This window comes from Pelodiscus sinensis, chromosome 24 (genome assembly GCF_049634645.1).
Source record: "Pelodiscus sinensis isolate JC-2024 chromosome 24, ASM4963464v1, whole genome shotgun sequence".
Taxonomy (NCBI): domain Eukaryota; kingdom Metazoa; phylum Chordata; order Testudines; family Trionychidae; genus Pelodiscus; species Pelodiscus sinensis.
The window spans coordinates 12,643,537-12,660,305 of NC_134734.1; the positions used below are offsets into that span (position 1 = coordinate 12,643,537).

At 51.2% G+C, this 16,769-nt stretch overlaps 1 protein-coding gene across 5 annotated transcripts in view; it reads left to right on the forward strand.

Annotated features, from left to right (window-relative positions):
• CADM3 (cell adhesion molecule 3) overlaps positions 1–16,769 on the forward strand; it is a 125,737-nt gene that overhangs the window by 40,521 nt on the left and 68,447 nt on the right. For 2 of the 5 annotated variants that reach the window (XM_075907115.1, XM_075907119.1), the window contains exon 1: positions 5,252–5,488. The exons of 2 other annotated variants lie outside the window; for them this stretch is intronic. In XM_075907115.1, the coding sequence (XP_075763230.1) occupies positions 5,383–5,488 (106 nt within the window). In that variant the 5' untranslated portion in view covers positions 5,252–5,382. Of the gene's footprint in view, positions 1–5,251; positions 5,489–16,769 lie in introns of those variants that run through there. One more of the 5 variants, XM_075907117.1, reaches the window with a different exon arrangement.

Genomic DNA, 16,769 nt, shown 5'->3' on the forward strand with positions numbered 1-16,769 from the left:
GTCCCCTATCAGTGCTGGTCAATCTTGGCTGTCCGCTCCCAGGACCCTCCCCTCAAAGCAGACCTGGTTCCTGCCTCTTTCCAAGCCCTTCCCACCGGGCCTGAGTCTGGCGTTATGGGCTCCTGCCGTGTTTGAGAACCTCGTTGTCATGGATCCGTGGGATCAGTGCTATGCCCCCTGCTTCGGAACAGTCTCTTGGAGGTGCCTCTTTGATGGGCCGGACCCCCATGGGCTCTCCCTCATCCTTCAGGGGTGCCTATGTGGCCTCGGTGCCTCCGGAGACAGACCCGCTGGGCTCCTGCGAGCTCTGCTCAGTGAGTCCACCTGAGACAGATCCCCTGGCAGAGCCGTGTCCACTCGGCAGGGTCGGATTTCAAGCAGCCTTCCCAGGGCCACGGGATTATCAGTCAGCGCTGTCTGGTGGGAGAGCCTCTCCTGTCAGCCTAGCCAATCCAGCTCTGGGTAAGGTGGAGCTAGATCAATAGAAACAGCTCTCCTGCTGCCATGGTACTGTCCCCCCCGGGGGTTAGGCTGGCCTAACTGTCCCTCGGGGGATTTCGCACCCCGGAGCCATGTAGTTATCCTGATACAAGTCTGTAGTATAGATCTGGCCTAAGACAGTGCCCAGGGGAGAGAGCCCCCAGCTTCCTCCAGAAGCCACAAATTCTCTCCCATCCTTTGTTTTGAAGCTGGAGTCTCTGCTCTGCTTTCCTGCTGAGGAGAAATCCACCATCCTCAATCTGGTGTCACTGTCTTGGGGCTTTCTCTGATTCTCCACTGACATGGGGTTGGCCTCAAACAACCAGTCCTTTCCCTCCCCGTCCCCCACCTCTCTTGGTCCCACGTGTCTTAGCCTGCCCATAGAGCTAACTGGTGCTTTGCCCCTACTGGGGAGCAATGCATGATATAGGGGAAACTGAGGCAACCAAGCTTCCAAAAATCTCACTATCACACCAGTTACCGTAGGACACGCCTGGATGGGCCAGGCCTACCCACTAGGTGGGATGTAGGTGTGGGGAGAGGCCCCTTGTCCCCAGAGTTGTGTCCTGGGAGACTCATGACAGGGCAGAAATTCCCCTCAGGATTAAGTTGAGATCCAGTATTGAAGACAGCTGCTAATCAAAGCAGAAGCAGACCTTCCTCTCCCTGCAACTGTGTTTTAGCAGCTGGGTCCTTGCTGCTGGCTTGCATGGCTTGCAAACTGTTTGTTCACCCACCCACCTGCAGCTTCTTCCTCTGCCTTTCCTTCCCATCTTGCCCTGCTTCTCCTCCTGCCTCTGCTTCTCCTCCTTCCTCCACCCTTCCCAGTTGCCCACCACCTTCCCTACGCATTGCCGCATCTGCTCAATGCCCCCTTTGCTGCCTTGTCCCCCCCACTCCACGGCACATGAGCAGTCTTCCTCTTGCTTTCCCCTGCTTTGGTGCCAGCCATGTGCTATAGTGCCTGGATTCAGAGTCAGGTCTCAGCATACTCTCCCCTGCTCACCCTCACAGTTCCTCTAAGCCAGTGGTCACCAACCAGTTGATCAAGATCTACCAGTAGAGAGGGATAGCTCAGTGGTTTAAGCATTGGCCTGCTAAACCCAGGGTTGTGAGTTCAATCCTTGTGGAGGCCATTTAGGGATTTGGGGCAAAAATTCATCAGGGATGGTACTTGGTCCTGCTGAGAAGGCAGGGGACTGGGACTCAATGACCTTTCAAGGTCCCTTCCAATTCTAGGAGATAGGCATCTCCATTATATTTTATTTTTAGTAGATCTTGGAGCTTCTGGCAGGTGACCCTGACTGGTTTGGCCGGGGAGGTTTCAAGTGCTGGCACTTCAGTTGCCCCTCCACCTACTGTCATGCTGCTCCTGCCCTCTGCCTTGGAGCTGCCCCTTGGGAGCCTCCTGCTTGCTGTGCAGGAGGGAGAAGGGGCCGCACTGATGTCAGAGTGTCCCTCCTCCCCCAACTCCTGTACTCTGTCTCCACACAGAGAGAAGGGGATGGAGGGAGCTCGGTAATGCAAATCACACACACACTCACTCTCTCTCTCTCATCGGGTTGTTGCTACTTTTACTGTTTGCAAAGTGGTTTTCGCCTGGTCTGTGCATTTCATACCTTTCATTTCTCTCTTATGCTTAAATTTAATTCTGTGAGTAGTGAGTTCTAAAATGCCTAACCTGTCATGTCTGGAGTAATTATCCCTGTGGGAATTGCTGCTCCTGGAAGTGGCTGGCATGTCCCTGCAGCCCCCAAGAAGGTGAGAGCAGGGGTCTCCATGTGTGTCCTTGCCCGTGGTGTCCTGCAGCACCCATTGATCAATGACGGGGAACTGTATACCTGTAGATGAGAGGCATTGTACATGCCAGCTGCTTTCAGGAGTGGTGCAGGGCCAAGGCAGAAGTCAGCCTGCCTTGACTCTGCTGCTCCATCCCTGGGGCAGCTGTCTGGCCACTCTTGGGGTGGGTGGAGGGGGGCAGGACTTGAGCCTACAACCCTGTGCTCTTCAGGTAAATGCCCTATACCACTCCAGAACCCACCCCACCTCCAGCAGGTCCCTCATCCTGCCTTCCTAATACAGTGGGCAGCTCCATCCCTGGGGCAGCCTGTGTTGGCTGTCTGCTTGTTCCTAGGGTGAGTGGAGGGGATGGGTCAGGACTTGAATCCACCCCCCTGTGCTCCCAAGGTGAATGCCCTATCCCCATAGCCACTCCAGAACCCACCTCACCTCCCTGCTTTCAGAGGGTCTCTTATCTTGCCTTTCTAATGTGGGAGCCAGCTCCATCCCAGGGGCAACTGGTCTTGGCTGGCAGGCTGGGCAGGACTTGAGCCCACCCCCCTGCACTCCCCAGGGAAATGCCCTATCCCCATGGCCACTCCAGAACCCACCCCACCTCCCTGCCTTCAAGGAGTCTCTTATCCTGCCTTCCTGTAAGCGGAGGAATGGTCCCGCTAGTGTGGGGAACTTTCCTGGCTTCTATACTACCCTGGTGAAATGGACAAGTGAAAGGATCTGAGTCCCCCTCTCCCACTTCTTTTACCCAAAGGCCTCCCTGACACTGAGGGCTCCCCTTCCACTCTCCTGAGTAGCAGAGTCCTCGAAATCCCAACAAGGCTGGGCCCAGGTTTTCTGCGACTTAATCCCCGACTTTGTAGTCACTTGGGGCAGGGGCTAGGGTGTCCCCACTCCGGGGTGCTCTCTGCATACTGCATGCTTTCTTGACCCAGTGATAATTTCACTCAGTTCAAAGCAAATACAATTTATTAAACAACAACTGATTAAAAAAATAAGAATAAGGAAAAACGAGAAAGGTTAAATGAGAACACACAGTCCTGCTCTGTAGCACGGGGACATCACAAACAGCAGAGTGTAAGGACAGTTCACAGTTTGTTCCTTATAGGTCCCAGGGCTCTTTCTCAGGCCCTGGCTGTGCTGCAGGTTGGACACGCTTGCTCTGGCAGTGACCACACAGCCTCAGGCTCTAGGTGGCAGGACCCCTCTCCGAGTTAGTTACAATCCCTCTCCCAAGTCTGGCCTACAGGGCCTCTTGGCTGGTGGCATGTCCCTGCCCAGAGCCTCTTTTCCCCCCTTTGCTAGTCCCAGCTGCTCACCACACCCAGCTGCAGACTGTGTGGCTTTGCCAGACTCCAGCTCCTTGTGTTGCTTCTCTGACCCCTTTGGCTCTCTGGTCACTGCAAGTTTGCTGTGCTCCTTGGGCTCTGTCACTGTAGGTCTGTCTCTCCGCACAGCTTGCTTTTCCAGCTCTCTCTCCTTTTCTCCCAGAGACCTACAAAATCCCAGCTCACACGGAGGACGGGACTTGGCCTTCTAATTCTTTCATTGATCTGTCCAACCTGTCAATCAGGCTGAGCTGGAGTGTTAGCCTCTTCCCATTGTCCCTGGGGTCTGTCAGTCTTAGGGGCCCTGATTTCTGATGGACCCTTCCCCTTTTGGTACTGGGAGCTGGCCAACCAAAAACTCCCACTGAGTTTTAGTAAGGGGCTAACAATCCCCTTACATTCCTAATACAGGAGCTAGCTCTATCCCTGGCATAGCCTGTAGTGTCTGCCCAGCTGCTCCAAGGGTGCGTGTGTGGGAGGGAAGGACTCAAGCCCACGACCCTGCACTCCCCAGGCAAATGCCCTATCCCCTAGGCCACTCCAGAACTCACCCCCATTGCCCTGCCTTCAGGTTGTCCCACTTCCCACACTCCAAACCCCTTGGCCCAAGACCAGAGCCTGCACGACAACCACCTACCCCAGCCTAGTGAAAGTGAATGAGATTTGGGGAGGAAGGGAGATGGAGTGAGCAGGGTGAGGCCTCAGAGAAGGGTGGAGCAGTGGTGAAGCCTCAGAAGGGGGGGGGGGGGGAAGGGTATTTGGGTTTGAGGTAGATCTTACATTGCACTTAAATTGAAAAAGTGACCTTGTGGTTAAAAAGGTTGGAGACCACTGCTCTAAGCCTCTTCTCCAAACTCCCTCTGCCCCCAGCCCCTTGAATACACAGTGTCCCTATGCACACAGTGTCATGCTCACCAATCCTGATAAAGGCAGGCAGACTTCCCCTGTTGGCCAGGCAAGATCAGTCTCTCTGGATCTTAACTGCTGCACATCAGATCATGCAGAGGAGTTCTGGCAGCTCTGGTCTTAGGCTGAGTTTTGGAGGTGAGTTCTTCCAGGTTTTCCTTACTTCTTTTGGTGTTCCTTTCATTCTTTCCTTCCCTTTTCCTCTTCTTGCTTTCCCCCTCTTCCTTTTTTCCTTTTGCTTCTTCTCCTTCCTGGACCCCAGTCTATATAGCAAAACTTGAGTCCTGCTTAGTTATACCTTAACCAATTATTTTAGTATAATTCACTAACCAATCATAACATACTGTCACAGAATTACCTAACCAACCTAGCAAAATTAATTATACAGCAGACAGAAACAATTAGAAAGCAGACAGAGATCACACAAACATTAGGAAAGTAAGGACAATAATCATAGAATGCAGATTCCACAACCTCAATTAATGGTAAACAATTTCTTGCCAGACGAAATGCTGTTAATTTAGTTTTCTCTTTACCCTTCTTGATATTTGTTTCTTTCTCTGGTGACAGTGGGGGCCACTAGGACAGGATCCTCTTCTCACAGCCTAGTGTGATACTATTTTAATGCAATTTAGAGGGAATGTGAGTAGATGTCTCCAGGCTTTACAGCTAATGGCTGCTACTCTTCAGTTTGGCTGCAGAAGAAGGCTTTAGTTTAGGTCTTCCAGTATGGCTACAGAAAAACCATATTGTTACATTTGCAGACCTAGGAGCCCAGGTGAACCTGGGAGATGAAGAGGGAGGGCTCAGGCTGGCCCCTCCCTGCTCCAGGCAGAAGAGGCCCTACTCCTTTTGCTGTTTGGAGCTGGGCTTAATGCTGCCCCCTGGAAGTTGGTTCCGGCCTTCCTGCTGTTCAGAGAACAGGTGCTGTGATTGCAACCCAGACCAGCCTCCTCGTTCAGCCCATTGCACACTGCCAGGTACCCCACTGCCTGCAGTCAGCTTCCTCTGAGCCACCTCCAGATGACCAGGGCAGCCAATCCTTAGCACAGCTTGCCTGGGTCCCATACTGGGAACGACAGGGGTGAAATTCTGCAGCCAAAGTGCTGCTGTGTGTAGCCATGAGGGCTGCAGAGTGAGCACAGCAGCTGGCTATTATGCTCTCCCTGGGAACTCCTGAGCCAGGGCCTCCCCCACAGGGCCAGGCAGCTGCAGTGGGGTGGGGGTGAGTACTTGGGGTGATGTTCAAAAGCTGAGGGGCACTTCATTGTTGCCTTGAGAAGAGTAGCAGGAGCCTGACCAGTGCAGCCACCTGCAAAGTTCCTTGGTGGGGGGAGGCCTTGCATCTGGCAGGGGCACATTGGAAAGCTGGTGCCCCCAGGTGAGGAAGGCGCAGCAGACAGAAGATGGGGTCAGATTTCCTGGAAGGAGGTTTCTGCCGCCCCCCGCAGCTCCTGCTTTGGGGGCCCCATCTCTCCAGCTGGCAGGCTGGGTAATGGGGAGGGGCGATTATGCAAGGCCCCCTCTGAGCCCAGCTGCTAGCACATATTAGAAGCTGCAGCTGATGGCCCCTGGAGATGCTGTGGCACATGAGACAGGAGGTGGACTGTGAGGAGGAAACAGGGTGCGTGTCTGGAGCAGGGGCAGTGTTGAGGTGAGGGGTTCCTATCCCAGAGCAGACAGGCCCACAAGCTCCTAGTCTGGAGGCAACAGTGCGAATGGCTGCCTGGAGGGGAGGCAGGAGGGGGCAGCAAGCAGGTGAGTGGGAGGGCATTCCTCCAGCAATGCTGGACAGGCTCGTGCTCAGCACCCTTCCTTGGGTGTGTGCTCAGGCTCTCGTCTCTTCATAGGACAGAGGGACTCTAGCCCTCATCTCCTGTGGGGGGGCTGGGGTCATGCTCCAGACCTGAACTGCCAAAGCTGCCACAGCTGCTGCCTTTGCCCAGTTTCCCCACCTCACTCCATCACCCTGGGTGACTCATGCCCCTCCCTCCCACCCACCCAAGAGATGCTGGCTGTCCCCCCACAGTGCTGGGCTTCGGAGCGAGAGGCTGCATAGGGGCTGAGAGGTCAGCCTTGAAGCCAGACTGGAGCTTGACCCCTCTGGGTACGTGGACACTGCAATTAAGCACCCACGCTGGGGCTGGCCTCTGTCAGCTGACTTGGCTCGCAGGGATCAGGCTGCCTGCCTGCCTGGCTGTGAAACGTCCATGTAGATGTGTGGGTTCAGGCTAGAGCCCTCCTGCTGATAGGACTTATGTCCCTGCTCCAGCTGTCACTGCCCTATGCCCAGAGCTGGAGAAGTGTGGGGTGCTCATCATTACTTAGCAGGAGCCTGGGTCAGCAGCTCGGTGGGGGGGGAGGGTAGTTTTGGTTGTATTTGAGAGGATAGTTGTCTGTGATGTCATAGTTAATCTCGTATCCTATTGGCTAGCAGGAAGTGTGGGGTGTGGTTGGGGGAGGTATCGGGGCGGGATCAGGCTCTGCCTTGGGATCTAGCTTCTGCACTGAGGCCTGCAGGAGAGATGGGGACAGGTAGAGGCTGCCAGATGCCTTGGGGAAGGACCTGCCTAAGGTTCAGTGTTTCAAAGCATCTCCCTGGCCCATGTTCCACACAGGTCCCGGTGAATAACCAGGCTGGCCCCTACAGTGTTAGGAAGCGAGCTGCCCTGGGAGGGGCTTCCAGCTGTCTGGGATAGAGGCTGCTCCATGGGGAGGTCATCTCTGCCTCTCCCCGACTCTTTGGTGTGTTTTCCTGATGGTGCAGTGTCTAGAGGGGACCCTGTTCTGTCTCGTGCTGCCTCAGGCTCCGGTGTCTTGCCCAGTCTCTTCTCTCCTCTCGATCTCACTGACTTTTCTCGGGGTTTGGCCCCTGCTTTGTGGCTCCCGGTTCCCAGCTCTCACTATCATCACTGGTGCTAGCTGGTGAGAGTCAGCCTTAGCTGGGTACACGCCCCTGCACTGCAGGCTGTGTGGCATGACTGGGCAGGGCCATTGCAGGTCAGGCGCTGGCTGTGATAGGGGTGAGGGGAGACTTATATGCTTGGGATATGCTGGGTTGGCACCCTGAGCAATGGGGGGGGGGTCATGGCCCTGCTGGCCAAGAGCCAGCTGCTGAGTGGGGAGCTGTGGGAGTGGAAGCGGGGGCTTGCTGTGGATTTGGTTGCTGATGCTCTTGTGCTCTGTCGTTGGCTGAGATGGCCCCAGCGCTACTCACTCACTGACTGAATGGCTCATCAGGACCTTGTTTGATCCCCACATGAGAGCTTCTGAGAACAACTTATTTTGGAGCCTGTGGGGGAGTCTGTGAGTCAGCGAATGGCAGGTTAATACAGGAGGGGCGGGGGCAGCTGAGCCAGCAGCCGAGATCTTAGCACAACTACCTTTGAGCGTCTAATTGAGAGCGACTGCTCCCAGAGACACGGCCGCCACGGACAGTGCCAAAAACCACGCTGAGAGCAGAGCAGGGACAAGCTGTCATGCTGGGCCAAGCTGGGGAACACAGAGGGCTCAAGGGCAGGGGAAACCAAAGTCTCCAGACAGCCCATGGCCCGCAGTCCAGGAGGCTCCGCTTTGCTAGGAGGGTGGATACAAAGGCACTTGCATGGGGAGGCAGCACAGAGCCTCTAACTCTGCCTGGTTTCTAGAGGAAAACCCAGGCCTGGAGGGTTTGCCCAGTGTACCCCTAGTACACTAGTTTGCAGAAGTACCCCTAGTACCTACAGTTTTCTGGCGCACACAGGTTTTTTTCTACCATTGCAACGCATTTGTTTAAACAACTTAATCGTAGCCAGGCAGGTGATGAAATTTTTGGATATAAAAAGTACAAAAATAATAAAGTGCTGTAAAACTTAGAACAAAAATTCAGTTTTTTCCAAATTTCAGTTGTCTTGGCGTACCCCTCAGACTTCTCTCGAGTACCCCTAAGGGTACTCGTACCACTGGTTGAGAAACACTGTCCCAGGTTATGGGAGCCGTCCCTCCAACTGCCCCTTGTGGGGGGTTGGGTGCCAGGAGTTCCTCCCCTGCTGCCTGCCTGTCCTCTCTCCCCTTGGGGCCTGAGGGAAAGTGACCCATGGAGCCCATTGCTATGGAAACGTTGACCTAGCTGTTGGGGGCTGCAGATGTGTTCTCAATATGGCTGACCCACTGGGACCAGTGGAGGGGAAGTGATGCCTCACGAGAATGCACAGCACTCCTCCCTCCTCCCTATGGCCTGTTGGTGACTCAGTGCAGCAGGACTGCCAACACAAACACACAACCAGGGGGACGTGCACAACACACCTTTAAACCAGGGATCATATGCTCAGGATTGATATAAACATGCCCCGTAGGCATACAAGCCAAATCCGGGAAATACAGACACACACACACACGCACGCTATACACCCCAACAACAGGATCCCACACACACTGACACACTCCACCCAAGGGATCACACACAACTAACTTGAGATTACAAGTTTGGTTAAGAAAGGTAACAGTGTGGATGTACATGCTTACACTTCTGCAAGGCCCTGCACAACATGTTGCTTAAAAACATAGAACAATATAAACTAAGCATGGCACACGTTGCTGGAGTGGACAGCACTCTGTTGGAGGGAGAGCTCCTTCTGCTGTCATAGCTACCACTGCTGGTTGTGGTGGGTTAATTATGCCCAAGGGATTGCTCTCTCCTGCCAGCATACAGCAGCTATATAGGAGTTCTTGTAGAATCCCTCTGTGTAATTCAAAAGCTTGTCTCTCTGTCTCCAACAGTCAGTGGTCTAATTAAAATATTTTATCTCACCTGCATTATCTCTCTTAACTATCTGGATTAACTTAGTCCAGGCCTACGTTACAGTACTATATTGGTATTGCTACATCGTTTAGGGGTGTGAAAAATCCACACCCCAGGCAGTGTACTTATACTGACTTAGTGCTGTCCGCATGGGAAGTTATGTGGATGGGAGGGCTTCTTGCATTAACATAGTTATTGCCTCTCAGGGAAGTGGAGTAACTATGCCACTGAGAGAAGCTCTTTTATTGGAATAGGAGCTTCTTCACGTGAGTGCTAACGCAGTGCAGCTGCACCAATGCAATGTTTTAAGTGTAGACCTGCCCTTAGTATCATCTGTAAATTTTGCCACTTTGTTGTTTACCCCTTTTTTCTAGATTGTTTGTGGATGTGTTGAACCTCACTGGTCCCCATACAGATCCTTGGGATCTCACTACTTACCTCTCTCTGTGAAAGCGGTTTATTTCTACCCTTTGTCTCCAGCCTCTTAATCAGTTACTCTGAACCATGAGAGCACTTCCCTGCTTAACACATGGCTGCTCACTTTGCTTAAGAGGCTCAGATGAGGGAGTTTAGCAAAGGTTTACTGAAAATCAAAATACTCCACGTCCACTGGATCACCCTTGTTTGTTGACATCCTCAAAGAATTCTAGTAGATTGGTAGGGCATGATTTTCCTTCAGAAAAGCTGTGTTGACTCTTCCCCAAGAAATCATGTTAATCCATGTGTCTGATAATTCTATTCTCTATTATAGTTTCATCCACATTGCCTGGTACTGCAAATAGGCTTCCTAGCTTGTAAGTGTCAGACTCACCTCTGGAACCTTGAGTGAAAATGAGAGTTGCTTTAGTCCTCTGATACCGAGGCTGATTTAAGATTACATGCTTATAGTTACTAGTTCTGCAATTTCATATCTGAGTTCCTTCAGAGCTCTTGGGTGATACCATCTGGTTCTGGTGACTTACTGGTGTTTCATTTATCAGCTTGTTCTAAAACCTCCTCCATCAGCACCTCAGAATGGGACCGTTCCCCAGATTTGTAACCTAAAAGAATGGCCCAGGTTTGGGAATCTCCGTCACGTCCTTCACAGTGAAGGCTGATGCAAGGAATTCATTTAGCTTTTATGCAATAGATTTGTCCTGAGTGCTCTTTTAACATCTCCATCGTCCAAGGATCCCACTGATTGTGGCTTCCTGCTTCTGATGCATTTAAAACAATTACTGCTCTTAGTTTTTGTGTCATTTACTAGTTGCTTTTCAAAGTCTTTCTTGGCCTGCCTAATTACACTTTTCCACTTGACTTGCCAGAGTTAATGCTGCTTTCCATTTTCCTCTGTAGAATTTGACTTCCAGTTTTCAAAGAATGATACTTAGCTTCTGACTCTTTTGCTCTGTTTAGCTATAGTGACGTTTTATTTTTTTTTATTTGAGATATACCTTTAATTTGCGTTTCCAATATGGTGGTTTTTAGAAAGTTTTCATGCTGCCTGCAGGCATTTCATTGTTGTGACTGTTCCTTTTAATTTCCATTGAACAGTCTTCCTTGTTTGGGTGGATCCCCTTTATGAAGTTAAATGCTCCTCTGGTGGGCTGCTTTGGTATTCAGACCCCCTTTGCCCCACCTCCCAACCTCTGCACAAGGATGTTGAATTTAATTGCGTTGTTCTGTGAGTGATAGTCGCTATTATATTCCTCTGAGGGCTACACAAGCTCATGAGGGGCCCAAAGTCAGACAATTTGAAGCTGGTGTCTGTTGGTCTGCTTATGTATCTATTCCGATCATCTACACCAGATCCTACATCCTAGGACGTGACGCCACGGGCCTGATCACGGGATTTGTCACGAGCAGGGCTGCGAAGCGAGCTGAGAACTCAGGCTAACACACCCAGCCAAGCCACTGTGCTCCTGTCCATGCTCCCTCCTCGAGGCCTGCAGCATGGAGCCACCATAGCAGCTCTCCTTCTCCTCCCGAGCCAGAGGGAGCCTCAAACGTCACTCAGACCTCACTGTGATGTTGCGTTTAGGAGAGTAAATGGGCCCAAAGAGCCAGAGCTGTTAAGGCCCTGTTGCTGTCTAACATGGAACAATGTTAAGCATGGTCTGGGGGTTTGGTATCCAGAGCCCTCAGCCTGCTTCGTCCTGGGACAAGCCTACCATTAACCATCCTTTTAACTTAGAGATACAGACGAGAAGGCCAACTGGTGATAGTCCTGGCAATGCAAAGTATGGACTCCGGCTGTCATGGTAACTGCCTTGGTCTTTTCCCTTCCATGGGAGCAAAGTCTCTATAAACAATAGTCCTTTGTTTGACAGTCTCTTAGCCAGTGCCTAAGTCAATAATGACTGTGTTTTGAGGGGAAAGTGGAAGTTAGCTGAGCAGAGGTGGAGGGCTCATTGTTGCTGCTATGAGAGTCTCAGCCTATTTCCTAGAACAAGGGTGAGGAGCCTTTTTGGGGTTGGGGGTCGCTGAACCACAGAAAAATCAGTTGAGGGTCCCACACAAGTGAGAACCAAAAAACCAAAACACTCTCACTGACGTGGCCCTGACTGAGAAGCAAGAAGGACACTCCCCACGTTCCCCTCGCACACCAGAGCCTGGGATGCCCAGGCTAGTAGATTTTGTGTGCTTCAGCCCCGCAGGCTCTCCAATGCATGGGTTCTCTCCTGGGCTTTAGGTTCCCCACTCCTGCCCTAGAACTAGACAAACCCACACGGGAGGGGAGAGAAAATGCAGCTTCAGTCTCTGGTGTTGACTCTCACCTGCAATTTTACTGCTGCGGAAACAGAGGCCCAGCAACAGGTCTCATCAGCTGCTCCATGGCCTGGCAAACTGGTAACAGCATTGGGCTTCCCACACATTGTTGCTTTAACCTTCTCGTCTGGTCAAAGACTTACAGCATTGTAGCAAAACATACAGTCTTGGATGGCTAAGCTAGTCCCATTAGCCAGAAGGAAAAAGAGAGGAAAGGGAAGAAATAAGGTAGATAAGCCCCATGCACCAGGTCTGCTATTCCCTGGGACTATGATTCTGATGCAGAAGGAATCTGGGCTTGGCTCTCTGCCCTCCCCTGTAAGGTGAATCGGAGCTGGGGATTAGCTCAGGGACCAAGGCAGCAGCCTTCCATGCAGGGCATTTCCAGGGTTTTGCTCACCCTCCTCTTCTCTAGGAAACAGTTCCCTTCCCTAATCTATCAATCCTGGAGATGCAGCTCACCATTCCTTTTATTCATTTCATCCTGTTGTTCCTGCTTACTCCACCTAAATTGTACCCCCTTCTGTGCACTACGGGCCTTTCAGCTTTAATCTCGCACCCTCATGTACACACTGTAGCATGCATGCCCAAATGCACTAGCACACACATGCATACTACTGAGCGTGCACGCATACATCCTTAATTACCATTTTGTCAAATAATCAGATTTAAGCTTTTCTTATAAAGGCCTCCTTGTAGCCTCTTTGCTGCTCTTCTCTGGACTCCATCCGGCTGGTCAGTATCTTTGCAACGAGGTGCCCAGAATGGACACAATATCCTGCAGTGCTCCAGGGAAGGCCCACCCCCTCCCTGCTTTGGGGTTACAGATCTAACGCACAGCTCCCTCTTCGCAGCCCTGTGGTGCTTGAAGGCATTATTCACCTTCCCTACTCTTTTTACCCTTTCCTACTGCCCAGCCATCTTCCTCCCACAGACTATCTGGATCTAGGATATTTCCCAGATGTTAGATCTGCTATTTCCCAGAAGAATCCCAGTTCATCCTTCCCACACATCCAGTTTTCACAGATCTCTGGGATTATGTCTCTGTCTGCATGGTGCCGGCAGTTCCTCCTGGTTTAGCACCATCGGCGTTGCATGTTATTCACCAAGAGCCCTGGTGATGATCCAGGAAGAGACCAGGTCTGGCAATGGTTGTGGCAGTGCCCAACAGTACCGGAATGGTTAGCACTGCTTTGTTCGTGGCCCTGCAGCTAGTTTTCTGTCTTGCCTGCCGATTTCATTCCCCAGCCAATTTGAATTAATTATAAGCACAGGGTTTATGAGCCACCATGTCAAAATCTTTGTTAAAATCCAGAGCTGATGTCTTCTGCTTTGTCGCTCTCCTTTCCCTTTGTAAAGTGCATGTCAAGAAAAGCAATCAGCTGTGTGTGTCAAGATTTATGCCCCCAGTTACTTACTGGTCATGGTTCCATTCCCCTCCAGATGGTTAGTGATGCTTGTCAGCGTTCCGTCCATTATTTTACATGAGGTGATGGAAGAGGGAGCCTTCCAGGTGCTGATGTCCAGAATCACTCCTGCTTCCTTCAGTTCACAAAAATTGCTCTGTACCTTTCTGAAATTACTGCTGCTGGTGCAATAAACTGATTTCCTGGTTCCCTTATTGCTCCCATTTGCCCTCACGCTGCCCTTTCACTGTCCAGAGCAGTGTGTGAGGATGTTCCAGGGGAACTCACCAAGCCAGGTAAACAGGCTGCTTGGTTGATAAATGCAAAGCAGTGGCTGTCGGTGGGAAAGGTACGAGTTGCTCCTTGGCATCTAAATTGCTGGCAATAATCCAGGAAAAAGATCTGGGCATCGTTACTGACGGGCCAGGTGAAATCTCTTTCCAAAGTCCAGAAAGAAAAAGGGCATGTAGCCTGCATCAGGGATGGGTTGGAGAATGATACAGGGGCTATTTCATCGCCATTCTATAAATCGGTGGTGCAACTTCAACTGTGATGCATTGGTCACCTCGTCACAGCAACGGATTTGGGGGGAACAGAGAAGTGGGACAAGAGTGACCAGGCCCTGGGAAACTTTCCTTAGGAGGAGACACAGAATAGGCAGATTTATTACTTGAGGGAGACGACACAGGAAACATCCGTAAAACAGTGACTGGGCTAGAGGAGGAAGTTGGTGGATTCTGCTCTCCTTGCCTCAGAAGAGTAAGGGAGGGCCACTGGCATTGCAAGGTGGCAAAATCAGAATGGATGCCAGGAAACATGTTTCTGCTCACCCAGGGTGTGTCTAGACTACACCTCTCTATCGACAGAGAGATGTAGATGAGGCACGTTGAAATTGCTAATGAAGCAGGGATTTAAATATCCTGCGCCTCATTAGCATAAACATGGCAGCCACTTTTTTTCGAAATGAAGTTTTTTGGACCCCCCCCCCGGCAGTCTAGACGTGGAACCCTTTTTCGACAGATCCTGTAAACCTCATTTTTTGAGGAATATAGGATCTGTTGAAAAAGGCTTTATTTTTGACAGATCCGTGTCTAGACTGCCGTTTTTTTTTTTTTTTTTTTTTAAAAAGCTCCGTTTCGGAAAAAAAAGTGGCAGCCATGTTTATGCAAATGAGGAATAGGATATTTAAATCCTTGCTTCATTAGCAATTTCAATGTGCTTGATTTGCATCCCTCTGTTGACAGAAGGATGCAGTCTAGACATAGCCCCAGGTAGTTAGACTCTGGAACTCACTGCCACAGGAACTCTGAGGCCAAGAACAGGGAAACTGAAAGAAGGATAGTACCATTTGAGTGAGAACACACAGCGCTAGAATACTTAATCTAATATATAAAGGAGAACCTTTCCTCCAGGAGAAGGTTTTAAGGTACTGTGAAAGGGAAGAGATGAGAGAAGTGGCTTTCCCGTCATTGCTGGAAGCATATGGAGGCCCTTCTTCAATAGTGTGATTGGCTCGGGGCCCGGTGGCCGATCAATGGGTGGGTGGGTTGCTGCTGGGGCTCGCTGTAGGCGGAGGGGGAGGGGCTGCTGTTACCACTAAGCTGCCACTTTGAAAAAATGTCCAGAAGGAGGCGTATCGGGGACCTGGAAGTGAGAGCTGGAGGGAGGGAATGAATGGGGGGCTGGTCTGGGGGAGCTGGACCATCGAGGGTGAGTGGGGAGTAGGGCAGGATTGCGGGGGCTGGATCGTTGGGGGGTGGGCTGGTCCCGGAGGGGGGCTGGACCGTTGGGAGCTAGTGGGGGGAGGGCAGAATTGGAGGGGGCTGGATCATTGGGGGGTGGGCTGGTCTGGGGAGGCAGGATTGTGGGGGGGCCTGGACCATTGGGGGCGAGTGGGGGGACGGCAGGATTGTAGGGGGATGAAGGAAGTGGGGCTAGACAATCCTGCAGAGAGTGAGTGAGAAATGAAGCCTACGGTGTGTGGGGGGGGCTCCTTTAAGGGGCACTGGCCCAAGAGGCAGCACTGGATGATGCTGAGTGGGTGAGAAATTAATCCAAGGCAGGGGGGATCACTCAAATCTGGGCACTGATCCTGGGTTTGATTCTGGATGATCCGGGGGGTGGGGGGAAGAGATGCAGTCCATGGGAGGGGCAACTGGTCAAGGGGGTGGTGCTGGAGGAGGGACTATAGAGGTGCCAGCAGGCTCAGGTAGTTGACTCATAGTTTCATCAAAAAAGATGGGAGAAGAGTTTGAGGTGTCACCTTGAAATCTCTCACATTCAGTAGGGCCAGTCCCATTGATTGAAGCATCCCCTATACTCAGTTCTTGGATGAGAATTTGCATACCCAGCATGCCTGTCCCCTACTTCCCTACCAAAAACCATTAGCTTCTACAAGGATAATTAGCAAAAAAAAAAAAAAAGTTTACCATCTGATAGGATGCAAAACATTGCACTATTGAAGAGGAGGCCTCCATATGCTTCCAGTAATGGTGGAGAAACAAGCCATGGTGATTTGGGGGCTCTCCCTTCCAAAGTGCTTTTAATGGCTCCAAGACTGGAGGAATGAGGAGTAACAGTTAATTTGAACTAAGGAGTTAGTTCGAATTAACGTTTAACTGCCGCATCTAGCCGCGGGCAGTTAGTTCGGACTAAGGAGGATTTAAAAATGGCGGCGCCCGGGAACATGCAAATGAAGCCCGGGATATTTAAATCCCGGGTTTCATTTGCAACTCCGGTTGCCCTCATTTGCCTATCTAGCTCGAACTAACGAGCTAGTGTAGACATACCCCCTGATTCTCAACATTGCAATGCTCCTTTTTTAGTCAGAGATTTTGCTTTATGCAGCAGTAGAAAAGCATGGGGGTCTGCCATAATGGCCAGATGTCAGGCACTGGCAGCTGCAGTGTGGCTGGAGGCTGTCAGGACCAGCTTCTGTTTTTCTAAATTTTGTTCCTCCGGTTTCCTGAGCGACGCCGGGTAAATCCAGCTAGTACTAAATAAAAGGATTTGGTAGTTATGGCATTGTGGCATCTGAGTCACAACATGTTTATGTCATGGTGAGGGCAAATGGATAAGATAGGATTTAAAATGAGGCTTGGATAGGCTAGATATAAATTGACATGTATACATCTAAATGGTGGCTTGCTGGTAAACTTTAGAAAGGCAGCTCTTAGCTTCTCCTTCCTCTGCAGGGTGGAGACCTGTGGCTGATGACCAGTTCCTGCTGAGATGATGTTTATCTTCAGAAAACAACTTTGGGTATGTCTACACTTGCACCTTCTTTGGAAAGCGGGATGCAAATGTAGACACTCAAAATTACAAATG